This window comes from Talpa occidentalis, unplaced genomic scaffold (genome assembly GCF_014898055.3).
Source record: "Talpa occidentalis isolate TD23 unplaced genomic scaffold, MPIMG_talOcc4v2.1 talOcc4.8, whole genome shotgun sequence".
NCBI lineage: Eukaryota > Metazoa > Chordata > Mammalia > Eulipotyphla > Talpidae > Talpa > Talpa occidentalis.
Genome location: NW_023605194.1, coordinates 72,699,985 through 72,717,970, shown reverse-complemented (window position 1 = coordinate 72,717,970; position 17,986 = coordinate 72,699,985). Strand labels below are relative to the sequence as shown.

The 17,986-nt window shown below is 52.3% G+C and overlaps 2 protein-coding genes across 6 annotated transcripts in view; one reads left to right on the top strand and one right to left on the bottom strand.

The window, feature by feature from the left end:
* RASSF5 (Ras association domain family member 5) overlaps positions 1–11,328 on the top strand; it is a 62,305-nt gene extending 50,977 nt beyond the window's left edge. For both annotated transcript variants that reach the window (XM_037496148.2, XM_037496147.2), the window contains 4 exons: positions 5,833–5,943; positions 6,789–7,086; positions 7,525–7,640; positions 9,073–11,328. In XM_037496148.2, the coding sequence (XP_037352045.1) occupies positions 5,833–5,943; positions 6,789–7,086; positions 7,525–7,640; positions 9,073–9,225 (678 nt within the window). In that variant the 3' untranslated portion in view covers positions 9,226–11,328. The remainder of the gene's footprint in view (positions 1–5,832; positions 5,944–6,788; positions 7,087–7,524; positions 7,641–9,072) is intronic.
* A 2,513-nt stretch (positions 11,329–13,841) lies between these two features.
* EIF2D (eukaryotic translation initiation factor 2D) overlaps positions 13,842–17,986 on the bottom strand; it is a 42,262-nt gene continuing 38,117 nt past the window's right edge. For 3 of the 4 annotated variants that reach the window (XM_054690099.1, XM_054690098.1, XM_037496236.2), the window contains 3 exons: positions 17,466–17,586; positions 15,507–15,681; positions 13,842–14,044 (listed from right to left, as the gene is read on the bottom strand). In XM_054690099.1, the coding sequence (XP_054546074.1) occupies positions 13,974–14,044; positions 15,507–15,681; positions 17,466–17,586 (367 nt within the window). In that variant the 3' untranslated portion in view covers positions 13,842–13,973. Of the gene's footprint in view, positions 14,045–15,506; positions 15,682–16,422; positions 16,561–17,465; positions 17,587–17,986 lie in introns of those variants that run through there. The other variant, XR_008549843.1, reaches the window with a different exon arrangement.

Below are 17,986 nucleotides of genomic sequence, written 5' to 3'. Positions count from 1 at the left end.
GGCTGGGAACCTCCCACCCTGCCCGCGCCTGCCACCCAGTCAGCGCCACTTCTCTTGGTGTCCTTGGTGGTCAGTCCAGGGTGTAGCTGAGACCCGCAGCAGGGCACCACAGAAGCACAGCCACCAGACACCCTTCTGCCTGCCTCCAGGGAGCAGCTAACTGGGGAGGTGGGAGTAGCATATGTGAAACGATAATTAAACAATAAAAGGCAGCATTTAATTAGATGCTAAATGTAGCCATACAGACTCCGAAGACATCTCTGTAGTCCTTGCAGCAGTGGATTTAATGCTCACAAGCCCTGCAGCGCTCCACACCGTGTGGTAATTTGCGGTTTTGCTAAGATAGGAATCAGGCTTGGGTCATGGGCTAGAGTTTGGGGGTGAAACTCTGAGCTCTGAGTGAGCCTCGCTGCCCAGCCAGCTCCATGCCCCCATGCCTCCTTGCTGGAGAAGGGGGGAGGGTCTGCTGAGCCCCAGGGAAGTGACGACACCTTTGTCTGCCAGTGGAAAGCTTCCATTAAGTGAAAGCTAGTCACATAAGGCCATGGACTGTGGCGTGAAAAAACAACTCTTGATAGAAAGATGATTCAGGTGAAAGGCAGGGACCTGTACAAACCTGTATATGTGCATATAATGGATAGCTTCAGAATTAAAACGTCTGGGGTCTAATACATCAGGAGAATGAGTGATGCGTTTGCTATGGGTCAGAGAAGTTTCATCAGGAAACTACCCAGAGGAGATGAAGCCAGGGGAGGTGGGCTGGGTGTTGCACAGGGGAGAAGCTGTGCAGATGGGTGTTGAGCAGAGGCTGGCACACTCCTGCCGGTGGGCAAATGCCCATAGGTGCAGCATTCTCAAGAGACAGCCACACTCATCCTATGGCTGAGTTGGTGCAGCAGACTGCATGGCCTGCAGGGCCCCTGACAGGGCCCCTGATACCCCCCTGCTGGTTGAGAATAGCTCCAGAGGGTCGTGAGGAAGGAGGCTGGCGTGGAGTGGCAAGGCCTTGTGTTGGCACAAGACACACCTTTGAGTGGGCTTAACCACTTCCCAGACACTTCTGTGCCCATCACCTCTCTTGGTTCTGCCTTCGCATCAACCCAGCAACAAAAGATTCTAATCCCAAATTTATCATTGACAAAACTGAGGCTGAAAGAGTTTATCTGACCTTTCCCGGGTCACTTCATTAGTAATGGGGTGAGAGTCCAAGTCCTGCGGAATTTCCTAGGTCCGCTCTGTGCCAGGCCGCACCTGGGCTCGGGAGCCTGCATGGACAGCGGGGGTGCAGGTCCTCTCACGGAACACAGCCCAGAGTGAGGCGCGAGACTCGCTGCACTGAGATCCCTAAGAGAAAGGGGTCTCTCTTCTTCCTGAAGGCCCTGGGGGGCCCTGAGGGGCTCTGCATGCTCAGTGCCACACAGAGGAAGTAGACATAGGGTGTAGGTCATTGAGGAACTTCGGGGTCGTTGGGAAGAAAACCCAAGGCAGAGGTGGACTTGGAGGTGAATGCAGGTCGAGGCGTATCTGGCTGGTGGGTGGCGTGAGCGTTAGCTGTAGGGCAGCCTCGGCCTTGCCGGCTCCTGGTGAAAGGATGAAGGATGCTCACAGAGCTGTGCTGAGGGTGGGTGAGCTGATCCTGCGCAGGGCGGGAACAGCGCTGGTAAGGCGAGGCCATGTGAGCAGCAGCACCATTCAGGATGGGGAGGCCCCCAGGAGAGCAGGTGCAGCAGGAAGAGGCTGGCACCATCTGAGAAAGGGGGAGTGACTTCTTTGGCCAAAAATGAGGTTTGTGTGATTTCGGTCAAGGAAAAATCGGCTTGAATATAGCTGGTGGTTCCACGCTGAGAGGGGGCATTTGCTCTCCCCCGACCTACCACTGGGGGCTCGCTCGCGGCTGAGCTTCCAGGAGCTGCTCTGTGCTCAGCTGGAGCCCCAAAGCCTCTCAGACCCCTGGTCATGCCCCAGTGACAAAATGAAGACTTCACACATGTTGCTGAGTGGAATGCAAAATTGACCAGTGTTTTGTTTTGTTTTTCTTAAAATAAGATACAGTAAAATTCAACTTAGGGCAAAGGTGCTGGGAGACAGGCCCCAGACAAGATGGTGCTCTTGTTGTTAAGGGTATTTTAATAGAGCCCAAGGGAGCCTCTCCACTCTGACCCCTAGAGGCTAGATAGCCTCTTCAGCTGGGCTACACCCCAATAAACTTGAGCGCTAACAGATCTCCCATGACTTGGACACATGAGTGTGAACCAGTTTTTTATCCGGGCCCTGGACGTGCCTGGTGCACTGGGAACATCGCAACTACCTGCCGCCTGCACCGGAAGCCTCAGCAGAGTCGATGGGGCCAGTGCAGCTGCTCTGAGATGTGTGGATCCCTAGGGGAGGCATCCCCAGGCCAGTGCCTGTGCTGTTAAACCATGGCAGAGAGAGACCCCATTCTGTGTCCATCTTGGGCTGGCCCAGAGACAAAAGGCTATCTGCTTAGTTACTAGAAATGGGAGTCTTTGCCTTCATCTCTGAAGATTACTTTATTATTTGTCTCATTCACACAGCAGGTGCTGCCTTTTAGTTAAACCACTGGGGAAGGGGATATCTGTGGGCACCAAAGTGTCCTCTGCAGGGCCTCCCTGGTGGCACAAGGGGTTAAGATGCAGCCCGTGAAGCTGTCTGCAGCCTCTTCAGCACGAGTTCGATCCCCGGCCGGCCAGGGAGCAACCCACATGGCACAGCAGACCTCTCCTGGCTCGCCCACTGCTCTCCTCAGCAGTGTACTTCAGTCAGTCTGCCCACTCTGTCTCTGGTGAATCCTCTCACCCCAGCACCTCTGACCTGTGCCCCAGCTCTTGTATGCATAAATAAATAAATCTTATAAAAACAAAACAAAACAAAAAAAACAAAGTGTCCTCTGCAGCTGGATGGGGCCCCTGAGATCTGCAGTCGCCTGCAAGGGGATGCTACTGTTTCTTTTCAAACATTACCGCACATCATAATCACCCAGAGATTTTAAGCATCCCAGACTGCACCCCAGATCAGTTATAGCACAACTTCCTGGGATGGGCTCCGGATGTAGTGTTTCGTCCACCAATGCGTCCATATGCAGCCAAGTTTGAGGACCACGGCCTCTATTCTATATCATCTCTTGGATAGGAAAGGATTAGTGGGCCCTGGAGGCTGTGCTGACGGATTGGCTGAACTATTTTGGGAGGTGATTCATTCAGTCCGTGGGTCAGAGCTCGTCTGCCAGATTTAGTGTGGGCGGCAGCCACCCCTGCCCAAGGGCTGACGTCCCGTGTGTGAGATTTGGCATGTTGGCCTCACAGGGCCCCCAGCATTCCCAGGCCCAGATGCCGTGTTCTGAGTAGGTCCTGGAATGTGGGGGTGCCAGGGGTTTCTTGCATCACTTCCCCAGGTTTGTGGTGGGAAAGGGAGAAAACAGATGGGTTTATCTGCCGAAGAAAAGGGGAACAGGAAGACGAGCACCTAGGCAAAGGCCCCTCTGACTCGCTTATTCATAACCAGGTCTGGATACTGGCCTTTGAAAGCCTGGACACAGCCATCTTTTCTGACAGGGTAATGGCTGTAGCTAAGTTGGAAACTCTGAGATCTTCCAGGGGATTCTAGAGTTTTCTTTCCATTGTTTAACTCCTTTTTGTAGATTAGTATGAGAACGTCATTCACTCCTGAGGAGTGACACTCTGTATGCCTCAGAGGTGGACGGAAGGGAGCACACAATAGTGGCTGGACACCTGTCTTCTCCCACTGAAAGCCCCACAGGGCGGACAGGGGAGGGCAGGCCCAGCCACATCTGTCCCATGGGGCTGGGTCTTCAGGAACTGGGGGAGGAGATGAGCTCCATTTTGAGGGTCCCTGGGTTAATGAGTCAGCCATAAATAAAGACCGTCAGAGGTCACACCACCTGACACCTCATGCCAACAGGGAAAATCCTGGGGATCACTTCCCCTCAGTGGCCTTTGATGGAGTTAAGGTCCAGGTGCAGAGCCTGAGTGGCCACACAGGAAAAGGGTGGCCATGCATCCTGGTAGCTGCTTCTCCCTCAGAGGCTGCCATCTTCTCAGAGGACACCATGCCCCTGGGTCCTGAGAGTTCTTGGGGTCACCCTCGGCAGACGCACGTGGGTGAAGTCTTCACAGGCAGCCCCCCTTAGAGGCCTGGCTTAGCAGTGAGCACGTGGAAGTGGTGGGCCTGCCCTTCTTGAGGGGGTATTGGGTGACATGGGCAGAACCAGGCTCCAGACCCAGATGAACTTGGCGCTAGCCCTGCTCACACACACTGGTAGGGGACCACAGACACGGTTCAGACCTGCGCTGAGCCTCAGTTCTGCGGCCTCAGTTTTGCAGGATAGGAATGCCGGTGTCCTGCTAAGAGAGGGGCAGCAGGCCAGCTCAGTGCCTGCATGCTCAGCATTCCAGGAGAGTGACAGGGAAAGCTGCTGTGGCGAAAGGGGATGCCATGCACCGTGCTGCTGAGGGGTGGGACCATACCAGCACCCCTGGAAGCCACAGAACATGATGTTTTACTGGCTCTTGGGGTTGGGAAGTGGGAGGAGGAAGTGGCAGCCTGCGCCTCAGGGTGCACATGCCCCCAGAGGGGCATGCTGAGGGGCGGGGCCAGATCAGCCTCTCTGGTGGAGAGATTCAATGGGGCGGGAGGAAAGGAGGGGTGAAGGGAACTGTGAAGCCCCCCAGCCAGACCAGACACCCACAGGATGGGGCTTGGGGGCGTCAGGGAGGCGGCCTAGAGAGCAATCACCCCACCTTTTGGCTTCATTTTGTTGTCAGGGGAATCCTGACAACCCCCTACCCTGAGTCTACTGACTTCTAAGATCAATTCAATTCTGGGTGAATTTTGACCAACCCGCTTATTCCTCTATACTGTGACGCCGGCACCCCACCGGCACCCCACCCCCACCAACACGAATACAAAACTGGGAAGTGGTGATGAACTTGAGAAGAAAGCCAAGGAGTTGACCTGGGTGTGAGTTGAGTTGCTTAGACCCTTATTCACCCCTGAACATTGCCCTACCCCCCAGTTCCTCAGCTTTGTCCTTCCCTTATCCCAGGCCCAGGGGGCAGAGACAGACCAGGGGAGCAGATGAGAACGAGGAATCAGGGTCTGGGGAAGAACGAGGCAGAACAGACCTGGAGTCTCCTTGCAGTTCTGCTCTCACGAGCTGCAGGACTTCAGGAAAGGCGCCGAAGCTCTCAGAGGTTCAGCTCATAAGGATTATGCACACCAGGGACTCGGCACTGGGGGACCTGAGTCATTGAGGGGTGCCTCTGGGCCCCAGCAGAGGAGGTGTCTCTGGTCACATAGACCTGCCCCCACCAGCTCATCACCCACCGGACAAACACCTTCACTTGCCGTGGGCAGCATGGCATGTGTGTCGGCCTGGGCCCCCTGATGTCCTGCCCCCTGTGCTGGCAGTTCCCAACCATCCCTCTCCTATGGTTCTGGGTCATTTCCTGAGGAGATACACATGCCTTACGTTTCTGTGGGTCTCTGTGGCCCCCCAAAGCACCTCCAGGGCATCTCTGGAGGCACGTGGGACTCGCCTGTCCTAGAGGGTCAGGCACACCCTGAGGGTGCGCCTAAAATGGGTGCTTTGCTCCAATCTCACAGGTGAGGAGGTGTTGATGCCTGTTACCACCCCAGGGGAGGCACAGCTGGGGCTTGACCTCTGACCTCACCCGATGTCCCTGCCACACCCATCCCACCATGCAGCCAGTGAACCCATCATCTTAATCAGAGGCCTTTGGGGGGCTGTGCAACAGCTCCTCGTCCTGAGCATCCTCACTCTGTCTGTTCCAGGATGTGTGCAAGCCAGCCGAGGAGGTGCGGCGGCCACCCACGCTCCAGGAGATCAGGCAGAAGATCGAGAGCTACAATAGCCTGGAGAAGAACTGCCTGGGCATGAAGCTGGTGAGCGCCTGCCTGGTGGCCCCTGGGGCTGCCGCTGCCCCCGTGGACCCTCCCCTTTCTCTGAGCCTCTGGGGCCTGGGCCGTGCAGGCTGACTGCCTGGGCTGTCTGGGCCTGGCATGCTTTGGGGAGGAAGAATGAGCTTTAGAATAAGATCCAGAGCCAACCTCTGGGCGGCCTTTTTGCTCGTGACTTTCGGAAACTTACTTCTCTGAGGGTCAATACACAATAGAGATATTTGTGCCCATTTGTCCAAGCTCAAAGGCCTTTGCCGGGCCCCAGAGCCCTGACAGAGAGCTACTCTAGCTCCTTCTCCCCCCATCGTGGTTGCTGCACAGCCACAGCCCTGTCTGGGGACACTGCCTTAGATGGTGCTCAGGGCTGGAGAAGAGGGACGCAGGAGGGCAGCCACTTTGTGCCAGGTTCCTAAAAGCCCTGGGGGGGGGGGGGCGCGGAGGGGGGGTGGCTGGGGGGGAACAGAGAAGGTAGAACTCCGCCCCCTGCTGGCGGCTGGCTGCAACTAGCTCTTGAGTTCTCAGCCTAAGTCCAGTCACTTATGTGCAGGGGCTTAAAAGGCTTGTGGGCTGTGGGCGCTTTAGAAAGAGAAGTGGGAGGAAATCCACGTGGCTGGGTCCCCACGGACCTTACTCAGAGCCCTCTGCTTGTCCCTGGCTAGACAGCAAAATCTAGTCCCTGCCCCTTCGAGTGTGGGCTCACCAAGGGCAGTCAGCATCTGCCTGGTGGCGGAGGGTTTGGGCAGGCAGCCTCCCCCTGGGCCTATGACCCAGAGTGACAGGATCGCGTGAGGCCGCCCGGCCCTGACCCCATGAGGCCTCCCCACCCACAGAGCGAAGACGGCACCTACACGGGCTTCATCAAAGTGCACCTGAAGCTTCGGCGGCCGGTGACGGTGCCTGCGGGGATCAGGCCCCAGTCCATCTACGACGCCATCAAGGAGGTGAACCTAGCGGCCACCACGGACAAGCGGACGTCCTTCTACCTGCCACTGGATGCCATCAAGCAGCTGCACATCAGCAGCACCACCACGGTCAGCGAGGTCATCCAGGGGCTTCTCAAGAAGTTCATGGTCGTGGACAATCCCCAGAAGTTTGCGCTCTTCAAGCGGACACACAAGGACGGGCAAGGTAGGAGAGGGCAAAACCAGAAACCACCTCATCCCCTCTGCTCCTGCTGAGCACTTCAGGCCTCATGTGAGGCGGGGGTTCGGGGCACAGCCTCCCACAAGGTGCCCCCCTAGTTGGCGGCCACACATGTGCTATGGGCTGCTCCCCTAACTCACTCCACTCAAGGCTCAGAGAAGCCACACCTGGGCTCCCACCCCTATCTGTGGAGTGGGGGCAGACCCCACCACCAGGAGATGACCCCCTGGGAGGTCATACTTCCTGCTCTGAGCAGTCACAGAGAGTGTTGTCGCCTCCCCCTCGTCAGGCTCATGTCACCCCGAAGGGCGCTGTGTCCGCTTCAGCTTATAACCACCCTCCTCTGTTTCCAACGTGCTCCTGTCACCGGGCCCCAGCCTGTCTTTTCAGAGATGACTCCTAACACCCCCTCTTGGCTTGCAGTCCTCTTTCAGAAGCTGTCCATTGCTGACTGCCCCCTGTACCTGCGCCTACTCGCCGGGCCCGACACGGATGTCCTCAGCTTTGTGCTAAAGGAGAATGAAACTGGAGAGGTGGAGGTAGGTGGGGTCTTCCTGTAGCATGACCCCCGCCCTCAGGGCCATGGGCTGGGAGTGTGGGAGTCGGGGGGTGTCCTCACTGTCCAGCAGCAGCAGGCCCCTGCCACAGCAGCAGGGGAAACTGAGCTGCAAGGACCTGACCCTGGGTGCGGGGTGGGGTCAGCGTTCCAGCCAGGACAGTGAGCGCCCTGGGGTAGTAAGTCAGGGCCTCTTTCTATTAAGGCCTGTGGAAAGAAAGGGTTTCTTTCTTGTGCTTTATTTCTGAAAACTCAGGGTAGAGGGGCGCCGAGAAACTCGCTGTGCTCAGGCCCGTTGTTTTGTTCCGAGATTGCCTAAGGCCTAGCAAGTTCCATCTCCGGACTCCACTGGGTATAGACATTTTGGAGCCATTTCTCTCTCCCTGGTTCTTAAAAACTGACCTACTTCACCTAAGGGGAGCTAAGAAAGGTCCAGTCTGGTGGTGTAAATGGAATGGAGCAAGCTGGCATGCCCCTGGGGTTCTGGGGAGAGCGGCCTTGGAGGTCCCTGTGGAGGTCTGGGGGTTAGGCATGCTGTGCTGTCCCTTCTCTCTGCTGCAGCCAGCTCTGCCTCTGTCTGTTTTATATGCTGGAGTGTGTGGAAGGTTTGTTTGGAAGAAGTATTCCACTGAAAATGTTTGAACACAGTTGTCCCATAGAAGCTCACAGGGCCCAGGGTTCAGAGACCTGGCTTCTAGCTAGGGTTCTGTTGCCATGAGCTCTGTGATTGTGGTTAAACCACCTTCCCTCTGTGGTCTTCAGTTTTCTCATTTAGCCACGGTGGGAATTAAACCAGATAAATTTTAATATTCCTTTGTGCTCGAAATCCCTGGCACTGCGGGGCCTCAGCACCTGGGTCAGCCCGAGAGAAAGTCAGGCTTGCTTTCTGCCCTTGGCAGCTACGGCTCTTCCCGTCAGGCCTGAGCTGGCCAGGCTGTGTGGCCGGACCTCGCTGTCTGCCCTGCTGGCTGGGGGAGCCCGAACCCTCGTCCCACAGTAGGTTGGGGAATATGGGTGGTTTCCCTGAGTTCACATGACCCACGAGATCAAGGGAGCGTTAGGCCAAAGCACAGAAGCCCAAGCTCAAGTCATTTCCCCTCCAGCTGCATGTTGGGAGCCAGGAGGGATCACCCCAAGCAAGCAGGCCCATGGGGACCCCTGGGGCTCCAGCACGCCTGTTAAGATCTGTGCTGCTGCAGAGAAAACCTGAGATTATTGATTCTCAGTAGAGAACATGGCTCACGGGCTCTTGTCAGGAGGTGGCGGGTTTGCAATGCTGCTGGCGTGGTGTGAGGGACCCAGCTCCACACACTGTGCCCACCCACTCAGAGCGGCGGGCAGGCCGGGGCCTCGGTGACACAGCTTCTAACTGGTCTCCTGTTCCTTTTGTTCCCCGCTGTCCCTCTCACCCACAGTGGGATGCCTTCTCCATCCCCGAGCTCCAGAACTTCCTAACAATCCTGGAAAAAGAAGAACAGGACAAAATCCAGCAAGTGCAGAAGAAGTACGACAAGTTTAGGCAGAAACTGGAGGAGGCCTTAAGAGGATGCCAGGGCAAACCCGGCTAACCAGTCCTGCTTCCTCCTCCCTGGTGCCCATGGATTTATTTTTATTTTATTATTTTGCAATAGACACTTTTTCTCAGGACACCGCTGGTGGTGCGTGTGCCTGCCCTGCAGCTCCAATGTGGCATAGACTCCCGGTGGGCACGTGGGCGCCACCCGCCGCCTAGGCCAAGGGGCGGCCTCTGTGAGAGCGCCATGCCCCTGCACCACCCACAAGGCTCCCACCAGCTGGAACCATCACCCCAGTCGGCAAAGGAAAGGAGGAAGGTCTCAGACCTACGTGTTCTTTTGCTGGCTTCGTCTTCCTCAGTTTTTCTTATTTGCCACCATCATTTCTTTATTTATGAGTTGAAGGTGTCGGATCCTCCTTCCGCAGGTCTGAGCTAACCCCAGAAAGCAGGATCATGCTCCCTCACTGTCTGAAAGGGGGCTCATGATGCCACTGGCCCTGGCTGCTCCAGCGAGTAGCACCAAAGCGGGGGTCACCTGACCTGTGGAGGAGCCGCCATCTGCCCTGGCCCTGGTCACCCAAGTCTGCTGATGTGGAAACCCAAAGGGGTTATGTTTCTGCCCTTGAGTGTCCTTAGCCACATCTTCATCACCAATGGTCTCTTTTTGTTGCAAGTTTGCATTTAATATTGCCATCGTCCTCAGTGTTTCCCACAAAAGGAAACCAGCCATCTATCATTTACACAGTCTCTTCTGTGGAAATCAGCTACAGAAAGCCAAAAAGCTTGGAGCTATGTCCGAGCTGTCTCCATCTCCCCCTCCTCCCCACCCTTGCTGGAAAGCATGGGAGGGCCTGGCTGCCTCGGTTTCCCCACGGCCTCCAGCACTGCCTCTCTCCTCCCAGTGAGACTCTGGACTCTGCAGGTTGTAGGGAAGGCTGCCTCCCCCTCGCCACCATGGAGTCTTCTGCTCAGAAGCCTGGCCAGCCCCTGGCACTGTGCTCGGTGCGCCCGTGGGCCTGGCCGCCCGCTGACCTCAGTGCCTTTTTGTTTGCAGAAGGAGACAGGAGCAGCGTGTGTGTGTGTGCGCTTGAGGCTCTGCTGCTGGCTTGCTCCTGTCGGGAAGTGGACAACAGCGGAGTGGGGGACAAGGCCAGGAGAGCCCTACCTCCAGTACGGGGCAAGGGGCACAGGCCTCTTCCCCACCTGAGGCCCTGGACTTGGACTTCTAATAAGTAATAGCAAACCGCATTGACTGGGAAGAGCGGATTCCCAATTATTTGTCCTGGCTCCTTGTTTAGATTCAAGCTGGAACTAGCCAAACCATCCAGGCTGGGGGCTGGGCTGCGGGCTCTGATGCAGAGGGCCGGGACTTCTCACTTTCAAAGCAAGGCCAGTTTTCCCATTTAGCCCTGACGCCATTTCTTTGCTGTCCTCTGCCTTCCCAAGTCCCTCTTGGAGCAGGTCAAGCCCGAGCTGCTTCGTGTAGCCTCTAAAGTTCCCTCCCTGACCCTTGCCAAGTCCACATCGCCTTGGATCCCAGAAGGAATGCTGACCCCATTCATACAAACTGTGTGTCGTCCTCAGAGCTGCAAAAGTGAGAGAAGCTAGCAGCCTTAAAAGACTTCTAAAAATCTTTTAAAACCACAGAAACCCTAGTTACCTGCCATCTCATACTCAGCCTTATCACTTCCCTTCCTTGAAAGCTCTCTCTCCCTGAAGGTTATGACAGGGAGGGCAGAGACGACTTTCCCTCCACGCCGCATGAGTAGAAGGCACGGCTCTACTGCCACGCTGTGAATGCTGCTGAGAACCTCCCTCTAGCGGGGATGGCTATTTTATTTTTAAGAAGGAAAATCTAAGTCATGTACATATATACATAAAGGCATATCTCTCTATGTAAAGAGGTGTTTATGAATTGAGAAAATGATGGGAAAATTCAGACTTCATCTCAAGCACAGTTAGACCCAGGCCCCACCTGAGGTCTGAGTCTCCAAGGAAAGTACGTCAAGTTCGCTGCGCCACCCTGGGTGGGTGCAATGCTGGCAGTGCCTTCTATCATTGTGTCGCTCAGTGTCCCAGTGAGTGTTTTGAGGTATTTTCTTTTAAATATGTTTCTTATCTCGGTTTTGAAAAAAGTAATAAAAGCTTGTTGCAAAAATGATTCCGACTGGAGACGTGTCCCTTCACCCTCTTACGGAAATTGGGAACTGGAGAGGGGGCGCGACAGCAGCAGGCAGGCTTCTCTTGAAACACAGCAATGAATGGTACTGAGCAAATGATTTTTTTTTAAAGATTTATTTATTTATGCATACCTGGGGTGCAGGCCAGAGGTGAGGGGGGGTGAGAGGATTCACCAGCGACAGAGTGGGGAGCAGAACAGGCAGTTCTACTGAAATACACTGTTGAGGGGAGCAGCGGACGAGACAGGAGAGAGAGGTCTGCCATGCCATATGGGTCAGCTCCCTGGCCGGCTGGGGATAGAACTTGTGCTGCAATGGATGGAGAGAGATAGCTTGATAGCGCTGTTAACCCCTGTGCCACCAGGGAGGCCCCTGAGCAAATAAATTCAAGAAAATTGTCTAAAGGCACGGTTGATGGGTGCTGCCCGGTGACCAGCTATTCTGTCTCCACAGAGCTGGAGCAGAAAGGAACTTATGACAGAGAGAGAGACTGAGCTAGCAAAGAGGAAGGGCTTTTTGGAGCTCAGGACAAGCTACTGAGGTAGTGGCGATTCTTCTAGTTCTAGAATAAAGTGAGATAGATAGGAATGTGTCTTGGAAAGTTTGAGTTCCTCACCTGGGAGAAGGCTAGATTCAAGGACCAAACCGGTTCCTTTCGCTTTAGTATTACCCAGCTTCATCAAAGGAACCTCAGTCCTCGTGGAAACAACCACACAGAAAACAAAAGTCATTAAAAGGAAGTTCTTGCCTGCTCCCCGGCACAGATCCCAACTCAGCACAGGCTCCTCAGAGCTCGTTCAGCTCGCCCCACCTCCCTGTCTATTCACATTCTTATAATTATCCAAGAACCGGCATGACTTAGCATCTGGCCACCTAGGCCTCCAGAGGCATCTCTTTCAATACTTTTGCCAAAACCTAGAATCCCAGAAGTGAACCCAAGTGTTCGCTTTGACACTCATTTGGTTACAGTGTGAGGTCACTAAGTTCAAAGTTGTTAAGTTTGACCTTGATTTTATAGATATACACACTTAGAGTTTGGCTTAGCACTTAGGAAAAAGAATGCATGATACCGCCTACCTTTCTCCTGCCTTTCTGCGTGTACCTATGGTATTCACAGGAGGACAGGGAAGATGACTCAATAAAAATGTGTCATCATTACTGAAAAAACATTATTCCAAACACAGGTCTCGATAGCACTGTCACAGAGCAGAATCTGAGTGAAAGCACAAGTCAGAGGAGCTAGACCTGGCCCCACCACTTGCTGGCTTTGGATCCAGCAGGGATTAACAAAGCAAGACACGACCTCTCTGAGCCTCCAATCCCTTCAAGATTGTGTAGAACCATCAGGTTTGTGAAAGGACTTTATAAAGTACTTCATGTTATTTGTATTCATATTAACATCATTTCATTATTACGATATAGTCTGTCCTCCCTCAGCTCAAACTCGGGCTGTCCAAAGGTTTTGTTGCATTAAAGCTCTGTTTGGGCTAAATGTCTAGAAACGCTTTCTCAGGCCAGCAGAGAGAGGACATGAAGTTTCCTATGGAGGTCACAGGTGAAAAGGCCTAGCTGGGCTTAATAACAAGATAGGAGCTGTCTCACACTTGTTTTCAAATCCATCCCTTCCTTTTCAAACTCCAGCTGAATAATTTGTGGGTATTTTCAAGTCTTTCTTATCTCGGTTTTTTTAAAGATGAAAGAGAAAAAAGGAAGTAAATTGAAGTTCCCCGACCTCTTGGTAGTTCAGCTCAGCTCTTACCCCTCCTATTGCACAGGGGTTGCTCTGGTCACCGAGAGGCCTCCGGCTAACTGAGCAGGGACAGAGCAGTGGCTCTGAACTTTTCTGCCCTTAGTGATCCCTTTGGGGAATCTGACAGCAGTGAACTCGCTTAGGAAAATGATCTCACAAAATCTTGTGCACCATTTCAGGGAGTTTATGGACCCTCCAATGACCAGGGAAAGGCCACTTCCATGAGCCCAGGGATTGGGCGGGTGAGACGCTTCACTGCGGACACATCACAGCTACCACAGTGCGTGCGGCCCTGGGAAAGGCCCCAGCATTGGGGAAGAATCGTGTCCCATGCCATGCATGGCCTAAGTGCTTTTCTTGTTTCTTATTTCTAGTGAACCTAAATTCCGCTGCAATTTTAGGACGAATTCTTTCTTTTGTTGTCTTGGTTGAGAGAATAGCTAGGTTCTGTTTTCCATCAGAATAACCCCTTAGAGACTGGTGGAACTATTTTTTGGGTGAGGTGAGATAGTAGGAACAGATGAGCAGGAGGCTGTGACTTTAAAAACAGGAAGGCCCCACCTGTCTGAACTTTGAATGGGTTGTTTGGCCATGAAAGGAGGGAGGATCTAAACCACTGAAACCACGCGCGTGGAAAAGGCTCTCCAGAACAGCCTCTTCTGCTGATTTAAAATGCTTACGGTTAGAAAATTTAGCACAACATTGTAACTAAGTAGAGGAAACAAGAGGCAAAACAGATTTAGATGAGAATAAAAATTTATTTTGGTAAATAATTATATTTTTTTATTTGCAAAAGCTGAAAATGCTCATATAAATTACCAGCCCAGAGCTTGGATTTCCACTGGAACCACTTTATAAAACAAGGGTCTGTCACTTCTTCTTACCAGGCTTGGAGGCCTTTTCTAGGCCTTGGATGTGTTTTCGAGGAAGCTGATACTCTTCTACAATGCAAAAAAGTAGAAACTCCTCAGTGGTGTGCAGCCTACTTCCCCTCTGTATCGCAACGTCACTCCTTTGGTCCCAAGCCCCAGGGACCGGGTCAGCAAAGGTGGCTCAGCTCACCTCCCAGCCTCACCCACCACCCCCCTTGCCCCCCACTCCCCGCACTCATTCCACTGTCCAGCCTCTGTTTAAACCACTTCCACCAAGAGTTTTGCTCTTCTGTATGCAGCTCAAACTCGACTCCTACAGGAAGCCTTCAGGGACCACCATCTGCCCTTACACCTCCAGGCCTACATGTGTTTTTCAGTAGTTTTCACTTTCTAGGTGCACTTCAGGCATTTAGAATGTCCTCATGGGAATGTGTGTGATTGGGTCAAGTCAGGTGTTTGTCTATGCTCCCCCCAAGTCTTCCAGCACTTCATATGGGTCTTCATTAAAAGGAGCTCAACTCTAAAAGTTAACTGCCAGGTACTACCATAGCCCGTGCAATACATTTGACTTCTGAGTACTTATTATGTACCAGACCTGAGAATGAAAACGTAAGGTCTCTGCCTCAAGGCACTCATCAGCAGGATTTTAGACACCAGAAAAAAATTAGCCAAGTTGCATACACTAGCCGGAAACAGAAACACAAATGGAAAGTGCGATGCCAGCAATTTTTAAAATACTAATTTAAGGAAACTCAGAAAAAAGGGGACAAGCTCTGAAACAGGCTTCCTGTTACCCATGAGCTGGGCCAATGTCAGGCAGATTTGGGTTGTGGGTGGGCACCCCAGTGTGGAGGTGCACAGTGGACTCGGGGAACAGCACAGCTGAGGGGGATGTGGAAGCTACCAGAGAGCCTCAAGGGAAGACCGGGGTCAGGAAGGGTTGTGCTTGTTGAGCTTAGATTATTCTGAAAGCACTGAAGAGGCAGAAAGTTTTTTAGAGGGCAGTGATGTAATCACATTTGTTTCTGAAAGCTGGCTCAGGCAGAGACTGGGAGGACAGTTCGAACTGAGGACAAACTGGAGACTGAGTGACCCAGAGCTGGGAGAAAGAACTCAGGCTCTGGAGTCGACAAAACAAAGGTAATAGCCCCGTTCCAGGGCTCAGCAGCTAGGTATCTCAGGGCAAGATCCTCTCTGACCCTTCATCTGCCAAACAAACAATTCTGTACCCCCTGCGGTACAGAAGGGGCATGCCTGCACGAGCCCAGCGAGGGCCTGGCACAGCCTGGAGCTCAACAACTGCTTTATGTCTTACTAGAGAAGGGCAAACCAGAGAGAACACTACTTTAAGGTATGGCAGGGAGAGCAATGAATTTGGGATCAGGCCCAAACATCTGTCATTTGTTCCACTGCCTGCTGACCGCTGAAGCTCTTCGGCCATCTAAATCTATCAACTGGAGTCAGCTGAGTCAGCTGAAAGGTGTTTGCCAGGTTAGACCAACATTTCTTCTTCTGGAGGGTGGATGCTCACCAAGCAGCAGCCGGCTGAGGTGGTGGACCTGATTTCCCTGGATCTGGACCTGCAGGCTGTCCTTGGTGCCGGGGGCAGACGTGACAGTGGTGCTGGCTTGGCATCGCTGCTGGAGGACGGCCGCCACTGAGCACGGGTCCAGACCATAGGCTTCCAGGTTCCGGACCACAGTCACCTGTGGGGATGGGGCGGGAGACTGACGGGGGGAGCGGATGGCATGCCAGCCCTCAGGGCAGCCCCCTAGCCCACTATGTTCACCATCCCTATAACCATCAACGTCCAAATCATTAATTTTTGTACTCTAAATTGATTCTTTCTACCCCATCCAAAAATATGTGTTATATAATTTAGTGGGATACTCTCTATTCCCACATATAAAACAAAGTGTTTAAAAAGGTTTTTTTATTATTATGGGAAATTAAAAATATAAATAAAAGTAGAACAGTATGATGAGCTCGCGTGTATCCCTCACCAACTTTAACAATGATAAACTCTTGTTGGCAACTCTGATTCACCTCTAGCCCTGTTCTCCTCCCTCCCCACTTTATTTATTTTTTAATTTTTGCGTAGAACTGGGGTATAGGCCAGAGGTACGCGGGGTGTCGGAGCAGAAAGAAGATTCACTGGAGACAGAGTGGGGAGCAGAACAGGTGGAGCTACTGAAATACACTGCTGAGGGGAGCAGCAGGTGAGACAGGAGAGTTCTGCTGCACCATGTGGGTCAGCAACCTGGCCGGGATCGAACTCAGGCCATATTGGTGATAGTGCTGAGACTTAACCCCTAGATCACCAGGGAGGCCCCCCCCCCCTTGTTTCTTTAAAAAAGAGTTCTCCCTGACTCATGCCCAAAGATGGAGAAGTGTGTTACTATTGGGGTAGGCTGGGGAGAGCTGCTTTCAATAAAGTCTACAAATACCCTTAAGCTTGTCGAGGGATCCAGACCAGAGAGAGATGGTCCAGGTCATATTGATGCCAAGCCCTATCTGAGGCTTGAACCCCAACTATTGATACATCTTCTTTGTAATAACTGGTCATTTAATCTTTGCTTGCAGACCTGCAGAAAACAACTCACTATTTTAGGAAACAACAATTTCAATGTTGGACAATTCTAATTGTTACTATTAATTTTTTAATTAACGCTTAAATAAGTTAATATACATAGAAATTGCTTGGTACAGTGTCTGGCACATAATCACACACTCCAGAATAGCAGCTATTGTTAAGTGTTATTAAGGTTTTCATTACCGGTTCTCATTCATTGATGTTTATATATCAAGAAGTATTCTAAGTGCTTGACCTATGCAGATTCCTTCATTTGATCCTCACAATGCTTTGTAACGTAGGTATTACCCTCATTTAACTTGATCAAGGTCAAACATTGAGGCAAAGGCCGATTGGAACCCAGGTCTCTAATTTCAAAGCCCATGCTCATCACAATACAAAGTTAGAAAGTGCTTTATTTTGAACCCAAGTCTGTCCTACTGAGATTTCTATCCAATAATCCTATTTCTGTCTCTCAAGGACTACAGAATAAGTGAGTTCCTTTTCTCAAGGACAGCAGCTTTTCATCTATTTGAGAATAGATGTAATACGTTCGCTGTAACTTTGCGTTGCCAAGCCAAACACACTCTGTCCTTTCAGTGACTCTACAAGTTATTTTAACTGGCAAGGCCCAAGAGGCAACATAATAAGCAATAGCTGAAAGCCCAGAACATGATTCTAAGAAAAAAATAAAATCTGTTTACTCTTGGAATCAGGCTCCAGCAAGTTTCCTAAACCAAAATCCTAGAGGGCAGTGAATGGCCAGCGTGGCCAGCATCATACCACACCCAGCCAGCCGCTCAAACACGACGCTTCATCAGTAACCTCCGCAGTGTCTGAAGCCAATTTAAAGCCCTCCAGTTACATTCGAGAGGCTCGAGTCTAGCACAGACACTAAGACTATCTTGTTAAAATCACCTTTTTATTAGAAGCTCTCTGTGCCAGAGTGATGTCAATTGGGCAGATTTTCCCTTTCCTCACAATGGGCTCTTGTCCGGGAAAGGTCACTTGATAGGCAGGCTGTAATTTTTCCAAACATCTGAAACAGGATTTAATAGTTGTAGACTGATAAAGTCAAGAGAAACCATTTCCTTCTACCCCGTGTGAGCAGGCAGTGGGAACAGGCTGGTCTTGGGGGCAGTGGCTGGCCCTGGGCTGCACATTGGCGTTCACTCCATCAGCAGGGTGTCAGAACCCCACCCCACGCAGGTTAAGTCAGAACCTCTCACCAGGTATACGGATTTTTAAAAGCTCCCAAAAATGCAGACAAATTGAGACCCACTGATTCCAGGAAGGGAACATCACTACTCAAGCCCCTGGGAGCTGTCTGCTGCCTGTCCTCCTGAGACCCCGCCCCAGGCAGCATCTAGGGTTTGCCACCTGACTCCAGATTCTACCTGACAAGTTTCTGACATGTTTGAATAATACATATCCCATGA